We start from the raw sequence: 16,374 nt of genomic DNA on the forward strand, positions 1-16,374 counted from the left end.
GAAGCTTTGTCCAGGAACTCCTCGTGTGGCTAATCTTCTGTGAAATGATATTTACAGCTCGGAAACATTTTTCAGCGTTTTCACTGAATGAAGCTGTTTAATCACTGCAGGTCATTTTGTTTTTAATGTTTTATACATTCAAGATAAACACAGTGTGATTTTCTTTACTCTGTCTCCAGGTCAGGCAATTGTGACTTCTGCAGGGAAATCAGGCCTCTGCAAATTCACTCTCTGTACTATGGATTGCAAAATTTTGAAGTATACCGGAAGATGTGAAAGTACGACTACCACTCCAGAACCCACAACATCTACAGTAGTAACTGTGACTCCAGAAACAACAGGACCAACAACCTGTAGCTGTAACGCAGATGGATTTAAAATGGCACCTGGTAAGATTCTCCGTCATCATACAACAATGTACTTCCAGGGTCTCGTTATCTCGTGGTGTCGTGCTGTGTCGCTTGCCTTAGCGAACCTGTTCCTTTTATCCCCCTGCTGGGGTATCGCCTGTCCATCAAACTTCAAACAGTTCAGCTTCAAAGCAACCGGTCCGACCATACTCGGAACTGTGTCTCTTTTCGTTAATCTCTCTCCTCTCTCTCTTATTAGAATTTTGAATGTTTCCCCCATTTGTCTCTCTCTTATCTCTCTTATCGGCATCAATCTTCTGATAACTTGGTCTTTTGTCACAAATATAGCACTTAGAGCATTGATGTAAACTCTTTGCTTTTGAGCAAAGTACTCGTCAGAAATGTGTATAATCAGTATATCACCCAACAACACACAATAAAACAAATAACTTTGCCTCGTAGTCACTTGCACCATCTCAATACAGACTGCACACTGAGATAGTTGAGTGGTACGATATAATTGCATTCCACCTACAGTCGTTTTGCCCAGAAACTCCTTGTGTGGATTATTGTTTGCGAAATGATATTCATGGCTCTGAAAATATTCTCAATACATTCAACTGAATGAAGCTGTTTTCTAGATGCAAGATTTTTTTAAAATACAAAATAAATGGAATGATTCTCTTATTTTTGTCACCAGGTCAGGCGATTGTGACGTCTACAGGGAAATCAGGCCTCTGCAACTTCACGCTCTGCACTACAGGTTGTGAAGTTATGAAGTTTACCGGAAGATGTGAAAGTACAACGGCCGCTCCAGAACCCACAACTTCTACAGTAGTAACTGTAACTCCAATAACACCAGCAACACCAGAAACCTGTAGCTGTCTCACAGATGGAGGAAAAATGGCACCTGGTAAGATTATTTGTAACAACTGTGCTGGAACGTACACAATTCCTAGAAGTGATTTAATAGCAATTTTTCCCTTTGATGTTTGTTTTCAGTGGCACAGTGAACAAACTTGTAAAGGTTATGGTCCATTCCAAACTTGAATATAATTGAATCACAGTGGAAATTTATTTCATTGTTTTATAGATTTCTGTGTTAAGTAGATTCAGGAATCCATTAAAAAATGTAACGTATAGGAACGTGCAATGTGGATAGATGTTTCGTGTCATGATGATGTCCCAAACAAGTTAAATTTGTGATCAATAGAAGCAATATGCTACCTCAGTGTGCTCAGCTCGACATTGTTCAATTCTCTGAATATTCAGTGCTGGTCTCGAATCCTTTGAAACACTTCTATTTCATTTTCCAACTCAAACAACAAGGAAGTGAAAACAGCCCCCCACATTTCTCAGGAAATGCACTCATTCTATACAGCTCCTATTAATAGATCTCCACACACCTGAAATGCTTGATTCTGTTTTGAGAGATTTAGAACTTGCAAAGATATTATCCACTGAATACTCTGTTTGTTGCACTCTTTACATCATAGCCATGAAGCAGCAGCCACCTCAGCTTCTAAGACAAGATATAATGCACTTCAATATTTTCCAGGGCACCGGAGAACTGTGAGACAGGTTGAACCAAATGCATCTCATGAAAGATGTCGGTAATCAGCAACACTCTGCAATAAACCTGGTTTGCACACTTGCACAGCCTTCAGTTTCTTTCTATCAGTGGGTAACAGAATTGGATGCATTACTTCAATACGCTTGCTTCATCATGAACACAGGATTCAAGTTGCTGAGGATGAGATGGCAGATTTCACATTCTTTTCAATGTTGGCATGACATCACGATGTAGACAGTGTTGCCAATAATAGAATTTTTGATTGTCAGTGCTTTGCGGCCTGTCAATTAATATACCACCTGCTGCATTATAGTCAACTCTTTGCCTTTGAGCAAAATACTCCTCAGAAGTGGGTGTAATCAGTAGCTCACCCAAGAACACACAATCAAATGAATATCTTTGCCTCGTTGTGATTTCCATCATCTCAATACAGACTGTACCCTGACATATTTCAATGGAAGACAATCGACATTAGGTGCAGGAGGAGGCCATTCAGTCCTTCAAGCCAGCACCGCCATTCACTCTGATCATGGCTGATCATCCACAATCAGTATCCATTTCCTGCCTTATCACTATAACCTTTGATTCCTCTATCTTTAAGAGCTTTTCCATGTGTTTCTTGAAATCATCCAGAGACATGGCCTCCATTGCCTTCTGGGGCAGAACCTTCCAAGTACCCACCACTCTCTGGGTAAAAAAGTTTTTCCTCAGCTCACTTCTAAATGGTCTACCCCCTATTCTGAAACTGTGGCCTCTGCTTCTGGAGTGATCTAATTGCACTCTTTCTGCAGAAGCTTTGTCAAGAAACTCCTCGTGTGGCTAATCTTCTGTGAAATGATATTTACAGCTCGGAAACATTTTTCAGCATTTTCACTGAATGAAGCTGTTTAATCACTGCAGGTCATTTTGTTTTTAATGTTTTATACATTCACGATAAACACAGTGTGATTTTCTTTACTCTGTCTCCAGGTCAGGCAATTGTGACTTCTGCAGGGAAATCAGGCCTCTGCAAATTCACTCTCTGTACTATGGATTGCAAAATTTTGAAGTATACCGCAAGATGTGAAAGTACGACTACCACTCCAGAACCCACAACATCTACAGTAGTAACTGTGACTCCAGAAACAACAGGACCAACAACCTGTAGCTGTAACACAGATGGATTTAAAATGGCACCTGGTAAGATTATCCGTCATCATACAACAACGCACTTCCAGGGTCTCGTTATCTCGTGGTGTCGTGCTGTGTCGCTTGCCTTAGCGAACCTGTTCCTTTTATCCCCCTGCTGGGGTATCGCCTGTCCATCAAACTTCAAACAGTTCAGCTTCAAAGCAACCGGTCCGACAATCCTCGGAACTGTGTCTCTTTTCGTTAATCTCTCTCGTCTCTCTCTTATTAGCATTTTGAATGTTTCCCCCATTTGTCTCTCTCTTATCTCTCTTATCGGCATCAATCTTCTGATAACTTGGTCTTTTGTCACAAATATAGCACTTAGAGCATTGACGTAAACTCTTTGCTATTGAGCAAAGTACTCATCAGAAATGTGTATAATCAGTATATCACCCAACAACACACAATAAAACAAATAACTTTGCCTCGTAGTCACTTGCACCATCTCAATACAGACTGCACACTGAGATAGTTGAGTGGTACGATATAATTGCATTCCATCTACAGTCGTTTTGCCCAGAAACTCCTTGTGTGGCTTATCGTTTGCGAAATGATATTCATGGCTCTGGAAACATTCTCGATACATTCAACTGAATGAAGCTGTTTCCTTGATGCAAGATTTTTTAAAAATACAAAATAAGTGGAATGATTCTCTTTTTTTTGTCACCAGGTCAGGCGATTGTGACGTCTACAGGGAAATCAGGCCTCTGCAACTTCACGCTCTGCACTACAGATTGTGAAGTTATAAAGTATACCGGAAGATGTGAAAGTACAACCACCGCTCCTGAACACACTTCTTCTACAGTAGTAACTGTAACTCCAATAACACCAGCAACACCAGCAACCTGTAGCTGTCTCACAGATGGAGGAAAAATGGCACCTGGTAAGATTATTTGTAACAAGTGTGCTGTAACGTACACAATTCCTAGAAGTGATTTAATAGCAATTTTTCCCTTTGATGTTTGTTTTCAGTGGCACAGTGAACAAAATGTAAAGGTTATGGACCATTCCAAACTTGAATATAATTGAATAATATACAGTGGAAATTTATTTCATTGTTTTATAGATTTGTGTGTTAAGTAGATTCAGGAATCTATTAAAAAATGTAACGTATAAGAACGTGCAATGTGGATAGATGTTTCGTGTCATGATGATGTCCCAAACAAGTTAAATTTGTGATCAATAGAAGCAATATGCTACCTCAGTGTGCTCAGCTCCACATTGTTCAATTCTCTGAATATTCAGTGCTGGTCTCGAATCCTTTGAAACACTTCTATTTCATTTTCCAACTCAAACAACAAGGAAGTGAAAACAGCCCCCCACATTTCTCAGGAAATGCACTCATTCTATACAGCTCCTATTAATAGATCTCCACACACCTGAAATGCTTGATTCTGTTTTAAGAAATTTAGAACTTGCAAAGATATTATCCACTGTATACTCTGTTTGTTGCACTCTTTACATCATAGCCATGAAGCAGCAGCCACCTCAGCTTCTAAGACAAGATATAATGCACTTCAATATTTTCCAGGGCACCGGATAACTGTGAGACAGGTTGAACCAAATGCATCTCATGAAAGATGTCGGTAATCAGCAACACTCTGCAATAAACCTGGTTTGCACACTTGCACAGCCTTCAGTTTATTTCTATCAGTGGGTAACAGAATTGGATGCATTACTTCAATACGCTTGCTTCATCATGAACACAGGATTCAAGTTGATGAGGATGAGATGGCAGATTTCACATTCTTTTCAATGTTGGCATGACATCACGATGTAGACAGTGTTGCCAATAATAGAATTTTTGATTGTCAGTGCTTTGCGGCCTGTCAATTAATATACCACCTGCTGCATTATAGTCAACTCTTTGCCTTTGAGCAAAATACTCCTCAGAAGTGGGTGTAATCAGTAGCTCACCCAAGAACACACAATCAAATGAATATCTTTGCCTCGTTGTGATTTCCATCATCTCAATACAGACTGTACCCTGACATATTTCAATGGTAGACAATCGACATTAGGTGCAGGAGGAGGCCATTCAGTCCTTCAAGCCAGCACCGCCATTCACTCTGATCATGGCTGATCATCCACAATCAGTATCCATTTCCTGCCTTCTCACTATAACCTTTGATTCCTCTATCTTTAAGAGCTTTTCCATGTGTTTCTTGAAATCATCCAGAGACTTGGCCTCCATTGCCTTCTGGGGCAGAACCTTCCAAGTACCCACCACTCTCTGGGTAAAAAAGTTTTTCCTCAGCTCACTTCTAAATGGTCTACCCCGTATTCTGAAACTTTGGCCTCTGCTTCTGGAGTGATCTAATTGCACTCTATCTGCAGAAGCTTTGTCCAGAAACTCCTCGTGTGGCTAATCTTCTGTGAAATGATATTTACAGCTCGGAAACATTTTTCAGCGTTTTCACTGAATGAAGCTGTTTAATCACTGCAGGTCAGTTTGTTTTTAATGTTTTATACATTCAAGATAAACACAGTGTGATTTTCTTTACTCTGTCTCCAGGTCAGGCAATTGTGACTTCTGCAGGGAAATCAGGCCTCTGCAAATTCACTCTCTGTACTATGGATTGCAAAATTTTGAAGTATACCGGAAGATGTGAAAGTACGACTACCACTCCAGAACCCACAACATCTACAGTAGTAACTGTGACTCCAGAAACAACAGGACCAACAACCTGTAGCTGTAACACAGATGGATTTAAAATGGCACCTGGTAAGATTATCCGTCATCATACAACAACGCACTTCCAGGGTCTCGTTATCTCGTGGTGTCGTGCTGTGTCGCTTGCCTTAGCGAACCTGTTCCTTTTATCCCCCTGCTGGGGTATCGCCTGTCCATCAAACTTCAAACTGTTCAGCTTCAAAGCAACCGGTCCGACAATCCTCGGAACTGTGTCTCTTTTCGTTAATCTCTCTCGTCTCTCTCTTTTTAGCATTTTGAATGTTTCCCCCATTTGTCTCTCTCTTATCTCTCTTATCGGCATCAATCTTCTGATAACTTGGTCTTTTGTCACAAATATAGCACTTAGACCATTGACGTAAACTCTTTGCTATTGAGCAAAGTACTCATCAGAAATGTGTATAATCAGTATATCACCCAACAACACACAATAAAACAAATAACTTTGCCTCGTAGTCACTTGCACCATCTCAATACAGACTGCACACTGAGATAGTTGAGTGGTACGATATAATTGCATTCCATCTACAGTCGTTTTGCCCAGAAACTGCTTGTGTGGCTTATCGTTTGCGAAATGATATTCATGGCTCTGGAAACATTCTCGATACATTCAACTGAATGAAGCTGTTTTCTTGATGCAAGATTTTTTTAAAATACAAAATAAGTGGAATGATTCTCTTTTTTTTGTCACCAGGTCAGGCGATTGTGACGTCTACAGGGAAGTCAGGCCTCTGCAACTTCACGCTCTGCACTACAGATTGTGAAGTTATGAAGTATACCGGAAGATGTGAAAGTACAACCACCGCTCCTGAACACACTTCTTCTACAGTAGTAACTGTAACTCCAATAACACCAGCAACACCAGCAACCTGTAGCTGTCTCACAGATGGAGGAAAAATGGCACCTGGTAAGATTATTTGTAACAACTGTGCTGTAACGTACACAATTCCTAGAAGTGATTTAATAGCAATTTTTCCCTTTGATGTTTGTTTTCAGTGGCACAGTGAACAAAATGTAAAGGTTATGGACCATTCCAAACTTGAATATAATTGAATAATATACAGTGGAAATTTATTTCATTGTTTTATAGATTTGTGTGTTAAGTAGATTCAGGAATCCATTAAAAAATGTAACGTATAAGAACGTGCAATGTGGATAGATGTTTCGTGTCATGATGATGTCCCAAACAAGTTAAATTTGTGATCAATAGAAGCAATATGCTACCTCAGTGTGCTCAGCTCCTCATTGTTCAATTCTCTGAATATTCACTGCTGGTCTCGAATCCTTTGAAACACTTCTATTTCATTTTCCAACTCAAACAACAAGGAAGTGAAAACAGGCCCCCACATTTCTCAGGGAATGCACTCATTCTATACAGCTCCTATTAATAGATCTCCACACACCTGAAATGCTTGATTCTGTTTTGAGAGATTTAGAACTTGCAAAGATATTATCCACTGTATACTCTGTTTGTTGCACTCTTTACATCATAGCCATGAAGCAGCAACCACCTCAGCTTCTAAGACAAGATATAATGCACTTCAATATTTGCCAGGGCACCGGATAAATGTGAGACAGGTTGAACCAAATGCATCTCATGAAAGATGTCGGTAATCAGCAACACTCTGCAATAAACCTGGTTTGCACACTTGCACAGCCTTCAGTTTCTTTCTATCAGTGGGTAACAGAATTGGATGCATTACTTCAATACGCTTGCTTCATCATGAACACAGGATTCAAATTGCTGACGATGAGATGGCAGATTTCACATTCTTTTCAAAGTTGGCACGACATCACGATGTCGACAGTGTTGCCAATAATAGAATTTTTGATTGTCAGTGCTTTGCGGCCTGTCAATGAATATCGCACCTGCGGCATTATAATAAACTCTTTGCCATTGAGCAAAATACTCCTAAAAAGTGTGGGTAATCTGTATCTCACCCAACAACACACATTCAGACGAATATCTTTGCTCGTTGTGATTTCCACCATCTGAATACAGACTGTACCCTGACATATTTCAATGGTAGACAATCGACATTAGGTGCAGGAGGAGGCCATTCAGTCCTTCAAGCCAGCAACGCCATTCACTGTGATCATGGCTGATCATCCACAATCAGTATCCATTTCCTGCCTTATCACTATAACCTTTGATTCCTCTATCTTTAAGAGCTTTTCCATGTGTTTCTTGAAATCATCCAGAGACTTGGCCTCCATTGCCTTCTGGGGCAGAACCTTCCAAGTACCCACCACTCTCTGGGTAAAAAAGTTTTTCCTCAGCTCACTTCTAAATGGTCTACCCCCTATTCTGAAACTGTGGCCTCTGCTTCTGGAGTGATCTAATTGCACTCTATCTGCAGAAGCTTTGTCCAGAAACTCCTCGTGTGGCTAATCTTCTGTGAAATGATATTTACAGCTCGGAAACATTTTTCAGCGTTTTCACTGAATGAAGCTGTTTAATCACTGCAGGTCATTTTGTTTTTAATGTTTTCTACATTCAAGATAAACACAGTGTGATTTTCTTTACTCTGTCTCCAGGTCAGGCAATTGTGACTTCTGCAGGGAAATCAGGCCTCTGCAAATTGACTGTCTGTACTGTGGATTGCAAAATTTTGAAGTATACCGGAAGATGTGAAAGTACGACTACCACTCCAGAACCCACAACATCTACAGTAGTAACTGTGACTCCAGAAACAACAGCACCAACAACCTGTAGCTGTAACGTAGATGGATTTAAAATGGCACCTGGTAAGATTATCCGTCATCATACAACAACGCACTTCCAGGGTCTCATTATCTCGTGGTGTCGTGCTGTGTCGCTTGCATTAGCAAACCTGTTCCTTTTATCCCCCTGCTGGGGTATTGCCTGTCCGTCAAACTTCAAACAGTTCAGCTTCAAAGCAACCGGTCTGACAATACTCGGAACTGTGTCTCTTTTCATTAATCTCTCTCGTCTCTCTCTTATTAGCATTTGGAATGTTTCCCCCATTTGTCTCTCTCTTATCTCTCTTATCGGCATCAATCTTCTGATAACTTGGTCTTTTTTCACAAATATAGCACTTAGAGCATTGACGTAAACTCTTTGCTATTGAGCAAAGTACTCATCAGAAATGTGTATAATCAGTATATCACCCAACAACACACAATAAAACAAATAACTTTGCCTCGTAGTCACTTGCACCATCTCAATACAGACTGCACACTGAGATAGTTGAGTGGTACGATATAATTGCATTCCATCTACAGTCGTTTTGCCCAGAAACTCCTTGTGTGGCTTATCGTTTGCGAAATGATATTCACGGCTCTGGAAACATTCTCGATACATTCAACTGAATCAAGCTGTTTTCTTGATGCAAGATTTTTTTAAAATACAAAATAAGTGGAATGATTCTCTTTTTTTTGTCACCAGGTCAGGCGATTGTGACGTCTACAGGGAAGTCAGGCCTCTGCAACTTCACGCTCTGCACTACAGATTGTGAAGTTATGAAGTATACCGGAAGATGTGAAAGTACAACCACCGCTCCTGAACCCACTTCTTCTACAGTAGTAACTGTAACTCCAATAACACCAGGAGCACCAGCAACCTGTAGCTGTCTCACAGATGGAGGAAAAATGGCACCTGGTAAGATTATTTGTAACAACTGTGCTGTAACGTACACAATTCCTAGAAGTGATTTAATAGCAATTTTTCCCTTTGATGTTTGTTTTCAGTGGCACAGTGAACAAACTTGTAAAGGTTATGGTCCATTCCAAACTTGAATATAATTGAACAATATACAGTGGAAATTTATTTCATTGTTTTATAGATTTGTGTGTTAAGTAGATTCAGGAATCCATTAAAAAATGTAATGTATAAGAACGTGCAATGTGGATAGATGTTTCGTGTCATGATGATGTCCCAAACAAGTTAAATTTGTGATCAATAGAAGCAATATGCTACCTCAGTGTGCTCAGCTCCTCATTGTTCAATTCTCTGAATATTCACTGCTGGTCTCGAATCCTTTGAAACACTTCTATTTCATTTTCCAACTCAAACAACAAGGAAGTGAAAACAGGCCCCCACATTTCTCAGGGAATGCACTCATTCTATACAGCTCCTATTAATAGATCTCCACACACCTGAAATGCTTGATTATATTTTGAGAAATTTAGAACTTGCAAAGATATTATCCACTGTATACTCTGTTTGTTGCACTCTTTACATCATAACCATGAAGCAGCAACCACCTCAGCTTCTAAGACAAGATATAATGCACTTCAATATTTTCCAGGGCACCGGATAAATGTGAGACAGGTTGAACCACATCCATCTCATGAAAGATGTCGGTAATCAGCAACACTCTGCAATAAACCTGGTTTGCACACTTGCACAGCCTTCAGTTTCTTTCTATCAGTGGGTAACAGGATTGGATGCATTACTTCAATACGCTTGCTTCATCATGAACACAGGATTCAAATTGCTGAGGATGAGATGGCAGATTTCACATTCTTTTCAAAGTTGGCATGACATCACGATGTAGACAGTGTTGCCAATAATAGAATTTTTGATTGTCAGTGCTTTGCGGCCTGTCAATGAATATAGCACCTGCGGCATTATAATAAACTCTTTGCCATTGAGCAAAATACTCCTAAAAAGTGTGTGTAATCTGTATCTCACCCAACAACACACATTCAGACGAATATCTTTGCTCGTTGTGATTTCCACCATCTCAATACAGATTGTACACTGACATACTTCAATGGTAGACAACAGCCATTAGGTGCAGGAGGAGGCCATTCAGTCCTTCGAGCCAGCACCGCCATTCACTGTGATCATGGCTGATCATCCACAATCAGTATCCATTTCCTGCCTTATCACTATAACCTTTGATTCCGTGACCTTTAAGAACTTATCCATCTCTTTCTTGAAATCATCCAGAGAATTGGCCTCCACTGCCTTCGGGGGCAGAGCATCCCAGGCACCCACCACTCTCTGGGTGAAAAAGTTTTTCCTCGTCTCCCTTCTAAATGGTCTACCCCTTATTCTTAAACTGTGGCCTCTGGTTCTGGAATTTTATAATTGCACTCTCTCTGCAGAAGCTTTGTCCAGAAACTGCTTGTGTGGCTAATCGTTTGTGTAATGATATTCACAGCTTCGGAAACATTTTTCAGCATTTTCACTGAATGAAGCTGTTTTATTAATGCAGGACGTTTTGTTTTTAATGTTTCATACATTCATGATAAACACAGTGTAATTTTCCTTACTCTGCCTCCAGGTCAGGCGATTGTGACCTCTGCTGGGAAATCAGAACTCTGCAACTTCACTCTCTGTACTGTGGATTGCAAAATTTTGAAGTATACCGGAAGATGTGAAAGTACGACTACCACTCCAGAGCGCACAACATCTACAGTCGTAACTGTGACTCCAGAAACAACAGGACCAACAACCTGTAGCTGTAATGCTGATGGATTTAAAATGGCACCTGGTAAGATTATTCGTCATCATTGCACGGTAATAGTCACATTTCCATGAAGTACGTTGACAGTAATGTGTTCCGATAAAACGTTTGGATGGAAGAATGAATCACATGGTGAAGGTGATGGTACATTCAGAAGTTTTGACAAAATTTAATGGCACTGAAAATTAATTCATTCCCTTCTCTGATGATGTGTTTTGAATGATATCAACATATTTATTAATAGTAGAATACAAACATATAACACAGGCATAGTCATTTTATAGAACATACATAGAATAGTACAGCACAGTACAGGCCCTTCGGCCCACAATGTTGTGCCGCCCCTCAAACCCTGCCTCACATATAAGCCCTCACCTTAGATTCCTCCATATACTTGTCTAGTAGTCTCTTAAACTTCACTAGTGTATCTGCCTCCACGACTGACTCAGGCAGTGCATTCCATGCACCAACCATTCTCTGAGTATAAAACCATCCTCTAATATCCCCCTTGAAATTCCCACCCCTTACCTTAAAGCCATGTCCTCTTGTATTGAGCAGTGGTGCCCTGGGGAAGAGGCGCTGGGTATCCACTCTATCTATTCCTCTGATTATCTTGTACACCTCTATCATGTCTCCTCTCTTCCTCCTTCTCTCCAAAGAGTAAAGCCCTAGCTCCCTTAATCTCTGATCATAATGTATACTTTCTAAACCAGGCTATATCCTGGTAAATCTCCTCTGTACCCTTTCCAATGCTTCCACATCTTTCGTATGGAGAAGTGACCAGAACTGGACACAATACTCCAAGTGTGGCCTCACGAGAGTTTTATAGAGCTGTATCATTACATAGCGACTGTTAAACTCTATCCCTCGACTTATGAAAGCTAACACCCCATAAGCTTTCTTAACTACCCTGTCCACCTGTGAGGCAACTTTCAGGGATCTGTGGACATGTACCCCGAGATCCCTCTGCTCCTCCACACTACCAAGTATCCTGCCATTTACTTTGTACTCTGCCTTGGAGTTTGTCCTCCCAAAGTGTACCACCTCACACTTCTCTGGGTTGAACTCCATCTGCCACTTCTCAGCCCACTTCTGCACCCTATCAATGTCTCTCTGCAATCTTTGACAATCCTCTACACTATCTGCAACACCACCAACGTTGGTGTCATCTGCAAACTTGCCAACCCACCCTTCTACCCCCACATCCAGGTTGTTAATAAAAATCACGAAAAGTAGAGGACCCAGAACAGATCCTCGTGAGACACGACTAGTCACAATCCTCCAATCTGAATGTACTCCCTTCACCATGACCCTCTGCCTTCTGCAGGCAAGCCAATTCTGAATCCACCTGGTCAAACTTCCCTGGATCCCATGCCTTCTAACTTTCTGAATAAGCCTTATTATTAAAATCCATATAGATCACATCCATTGCACTACCCTCATCTATATGCCTGGTCACCTCCTCAAAGAACTCTGTCAGGCTTGTTAGACACGATCTGCCCTTCGCAAAGCCATGCTGACTGTCCCTGATCAGACCATGATTCTCTAAATGCCTATAGATCCTATCTCTAAGAATCTTTTCCAACAGCTTTCCCACCACAGACATAAGGCTCATCGGTCTATAATTATCTGGACTATCCCTACTACTTTTTTGAACAAGGGAACAACATTCGCCTCCCTCCAATCCTCCGGTACCATTACCCTGGACAATGAGGACATAAAGGTCCTAGCCAGAGGCTCAGCGATCTCTTCTCTCACCTCGTGGAGCAGCCTGGGGAATATTCCATCAGGCCCCGGGGACTTATCTGTCCATATGTATTTTAAAACTCCAACACCTCCTCTCCCTTAATATCAGAATGCTCCAGAACATCTTCCTTACTCATATTGTCCTCACCATCATCAAGTTCCCTCTCATTGGTGAATACCGAAGAGAAGTATTCATTGAGGACCTCGCTCATTTCCACAGCCTCCAGGCACATCTTCCCACCTTTATCTCTAATCGGTCCTAACTTCACTCCTGTCATCCTTTTTTTCTTCACATTTTGAACCCAGATAATTGAAAACTAAGTTAAACAAACTTCTAAAGTTAATTAATGTAGAACCTCGGCATGCACAGTTCAACGTTGTTTCACTTTCTCCGTTGTCACTAGTCGTCTCAGATCTTTTGAAGCACCTATCCTGTATTTGACACCTCAAACATCGTGGAAGTGAATAACGGGCCACCACACTCTCATTGTAGCTGTGCACTCTATGCAGCTTCTCCCAATGGATCCTCACACTCCTGAAGTGCTTGATTCATGTTCTTAGAGATCTGGAAGTTCAAGGAAGATATGCAATGTTTCCTTCGTCTCTGACATTCTTTACATCATAATCTTAAATTAGATCACTCATCAGACTCGGAGATTTCAGATGAAGCAACTGCAAATTTTCAAGGGTACCCAATAAATGCAACACAGTTTTAGCCAAATTCTTCTCATGGTACATGGGCATAATCAACCAAATTCTGCCAAAGACTTTCTTTGCATTCTTCACCAACTTTCGGTTTCTTAGAATAAATGGGTAAAAGATTTGGATCCATTATTTCAATAGACTTGCTTCAACAAGAACTCGTGCTTCCAATTGCTGACTTCAAATTGTTGTGGATGAGATGGCAGATTTCACGTTCTTTTCAAAAGTGACATGTCATGACGATGTAGACAGTGTTGCCAATACCAGGAATATTGATCGTCTGTGCCCTACAGCCTGCACATATATTGAATATAGCACTTAGAGCATTGAAGTAAACTCTTTGCTATTGAGCAAAGTACTCATCAGAAATGTGTATAATCAGTAGATCACCCAACAACACACAATAAAACAAATCACTTTGCCTCGTTGTCACTTCCACCGTCTCAATACAGACTGTACACTCAGATAGTTGAGTGGTACCATATAATTGCACGCCGTCTACAGTAGTTTTGTCCAGAAACTCCTTGTGTGCGTTATTATTTGTGAATTGATATTCATGGCTCTGGAACCATTTTCAATACTTTCAACTGAATGAAGCTGTTTTATCGATGCAAGATTTTGTTTTAAATACACAATAAATAGAATGATTCTCTTTTTTTTGTCACCAGGTCAGGCGATTGTGACGTCTGCAGGGAAATCAGGCCTCTGCAACTTCACACTCTGCACTACGGATTGCGAAATTATGAAGTATACCGGAAGATGTGAAAGTACGACCACCAGCCCAGAACCCACAACTTCTACAGTAGTAACTGTAACTCCAATAACACCAGGAACAACAACCTGTAGCTGTCACGCAGCTGGACAAAAAATGGCACCTGGTAAGATTATTTGTAACAACTGTGCTGTGACGTACACAATTCCTTGAAGTGATTTAACAGTAATTTTTCCCTTTGAAGTTTGTTTTCAGTGGCACAATGAATAAACTTGTGAAGGTCATGGTTCATTCCAAACCTTGAATATAATTGAATCACAGTGGAAATTTATTTCATTGTTTTACAGACTTGTGTGTTAAGTAGATTCAGGAGTCCATTGAAAAATGTAATGTATAAGAACGTGCAATGTGGATAGTTGTTTACTGCCATGATGATGCCCCAAACAAGTTAAGTTTCTGATCAACAGAAGCAATATGGAACCGCAGTGTGCTCAGCTCCACATTGTTCAATTCTCTGCATATTCAGTACTGGTCTCGAATCCTTTGAAACGCCTCTATTTTATTTGCCACCTCTACCATCATGAAAGTGAAAACCATCCCCCCCTCACTCTCTCAGTAAATGCACTCACTGTATTCAGCTCCTCTGAATATATCCTCACACACCTGAAATGCTTGATTCTGTTTATAAAGATTTGGAACTTGCAAAACAGATGTCCACTGTATACTCTAGCTATTGCACTCTTTACATTATAGTCTTCAATTTACTCCCTCCTAACTTCTCAGACAACATCTAATGCTCCTCTAGATTTTCCAGGGCACCAGAAGGCAACATCGGGTGAGCCAAATTAATCTCATGGAACATGTTCGTAATTAATAGAAGTCTGTCATACACCTGCTTTCGACATCTACACAGCCTTCAGTTTCTTTCTATAAGTGGGGAAGAGAATTGGATACATGACTTCAATACTCTTGCTTCATCATGAACACAGGATTCCAATTGCTGACTTCAAATTGCTGTGGATGAGATGCTAGATTTCCCAGTCTCTCAACACTGACATGACATGACGATATAGACTGTGTTTCCATACCAGGAATATTTATCGTCGGTGATTAGCAGCCTGTCCTTGAATATAGCAGTTGCGGCATGAATGTTAACTCTTTCCTTCTTCCCCTCTGCCATCTGATTCCTAAATGCACACTGGTGCTTTGGACACTACCTCACTTTTTAATATACAGTATTTCTGTTTTTGCAGATTTTTAAAAAATCTATTCAATAAATCTAATTGATTTACTTGTTTATTTATTATTTTTATTTTAGTTATTATTTTTCTTCTTCTCTCTGCTAGATTATGTATTGCATTGAACTGCTGCTGCTAAGTTAACAAATTTCACATCATATGTCGGTGATAATGAACCTGATTCTGATTCTGATTCTGAGTTTCACCCCACTTAAAAAATAGTCTGCCCATTTATTTCTACTACCAAAGTGCATGATCATGCATGTTCCAACATTATATTTCATTTGCCATTTTCTTACCCATTCTTCTTATCATCTTAGAGAATTCCAACACGTTCATCAGGCAAGATTTTCCCTGAACGAAACCATGCTGAATTTGTCCTATCTTTTCCTGTGTCACCAAGTACTCCATCACCTCATCCTTAACAATTGACTCTATCATCTTCCCAAACACTGAGATCAGGCTAAACGGTCTAGAATTTCCTTTCTACTGCCTTCCTACTTTCGTAAAGAGTGGAGTGACATTTGGAATTTTCCAGTCCTTTGGGACCATGACAGAGTACAATCATTTTTGAAAGATCATTTCTAATGCTCCCACATTCTCAAACGTCACTTCTTTCAGAACCCTAGTGTTCAGTTCACCTGGTCTGGGTGACTTGTGTACTTTTAGGTCTTTCAGCTATTTGAGCACCTTCTCCTTGTAATAGTAACTGCACACACTTCTCGTCCTTCACACACAACATCATCAGGTGCG

At 40.4% G+C, this 16,374-nt stretch overlaps 1 protein-coding gene across 1 annotated transcript in view; it reads left to right on the forward strand.

Moving 5' to 3' along the window:
- The window catches only part of LOC134353480 (mucin-2-like), a 182,926-nt gene that overhangs the window by 152,639 nt on the left and 13,913 nt on the right, over positions 1–16,374 (forward strand). The window contains exons 53-59 of the mRNA XM_063061484.1: positions 1,051–1,263; positions 3,764–3,976; positions 6,480–6,692; positions 8,324–8,533; positions 9,195–9,407; positions 11,041–11,250; positions 14,340–14,549. Coding sequence (XP_062917554.1) covers positions 1,051–1,263; positions 3,764–3,976; positions 6,480–6,692; positions 8,324–8,533; positions 9,195–9,407; positions 11,041–11,250; positions 14,340–14,549 — 1,482 coding nt within the window. The remainder of the gene's footprint in view (positions 1–1,050; positions 1,264–3,763; positions 3,977–6,479; positions 6,693–8,323; positions 8,534–9,194; positions 9,408–11,040; positions 11,251–14,339; positions 14,550–16,374) is intronic.

The sequence above is a fragment of the Mobula hypostoma genome, chromosome 11, assembly GCF_963921235.1.
Source record: "Mobula hypostoma chromosome 11, sMobHyp1.1, whole genome shotgun sequence".
Classification (NCBI taxonomy): Eukaryota; Metazoa; Chordata; class Chondrichthyes; order Myliobatiformes; family Myliobatidae; genus Mobula; species Mobula hypostoma.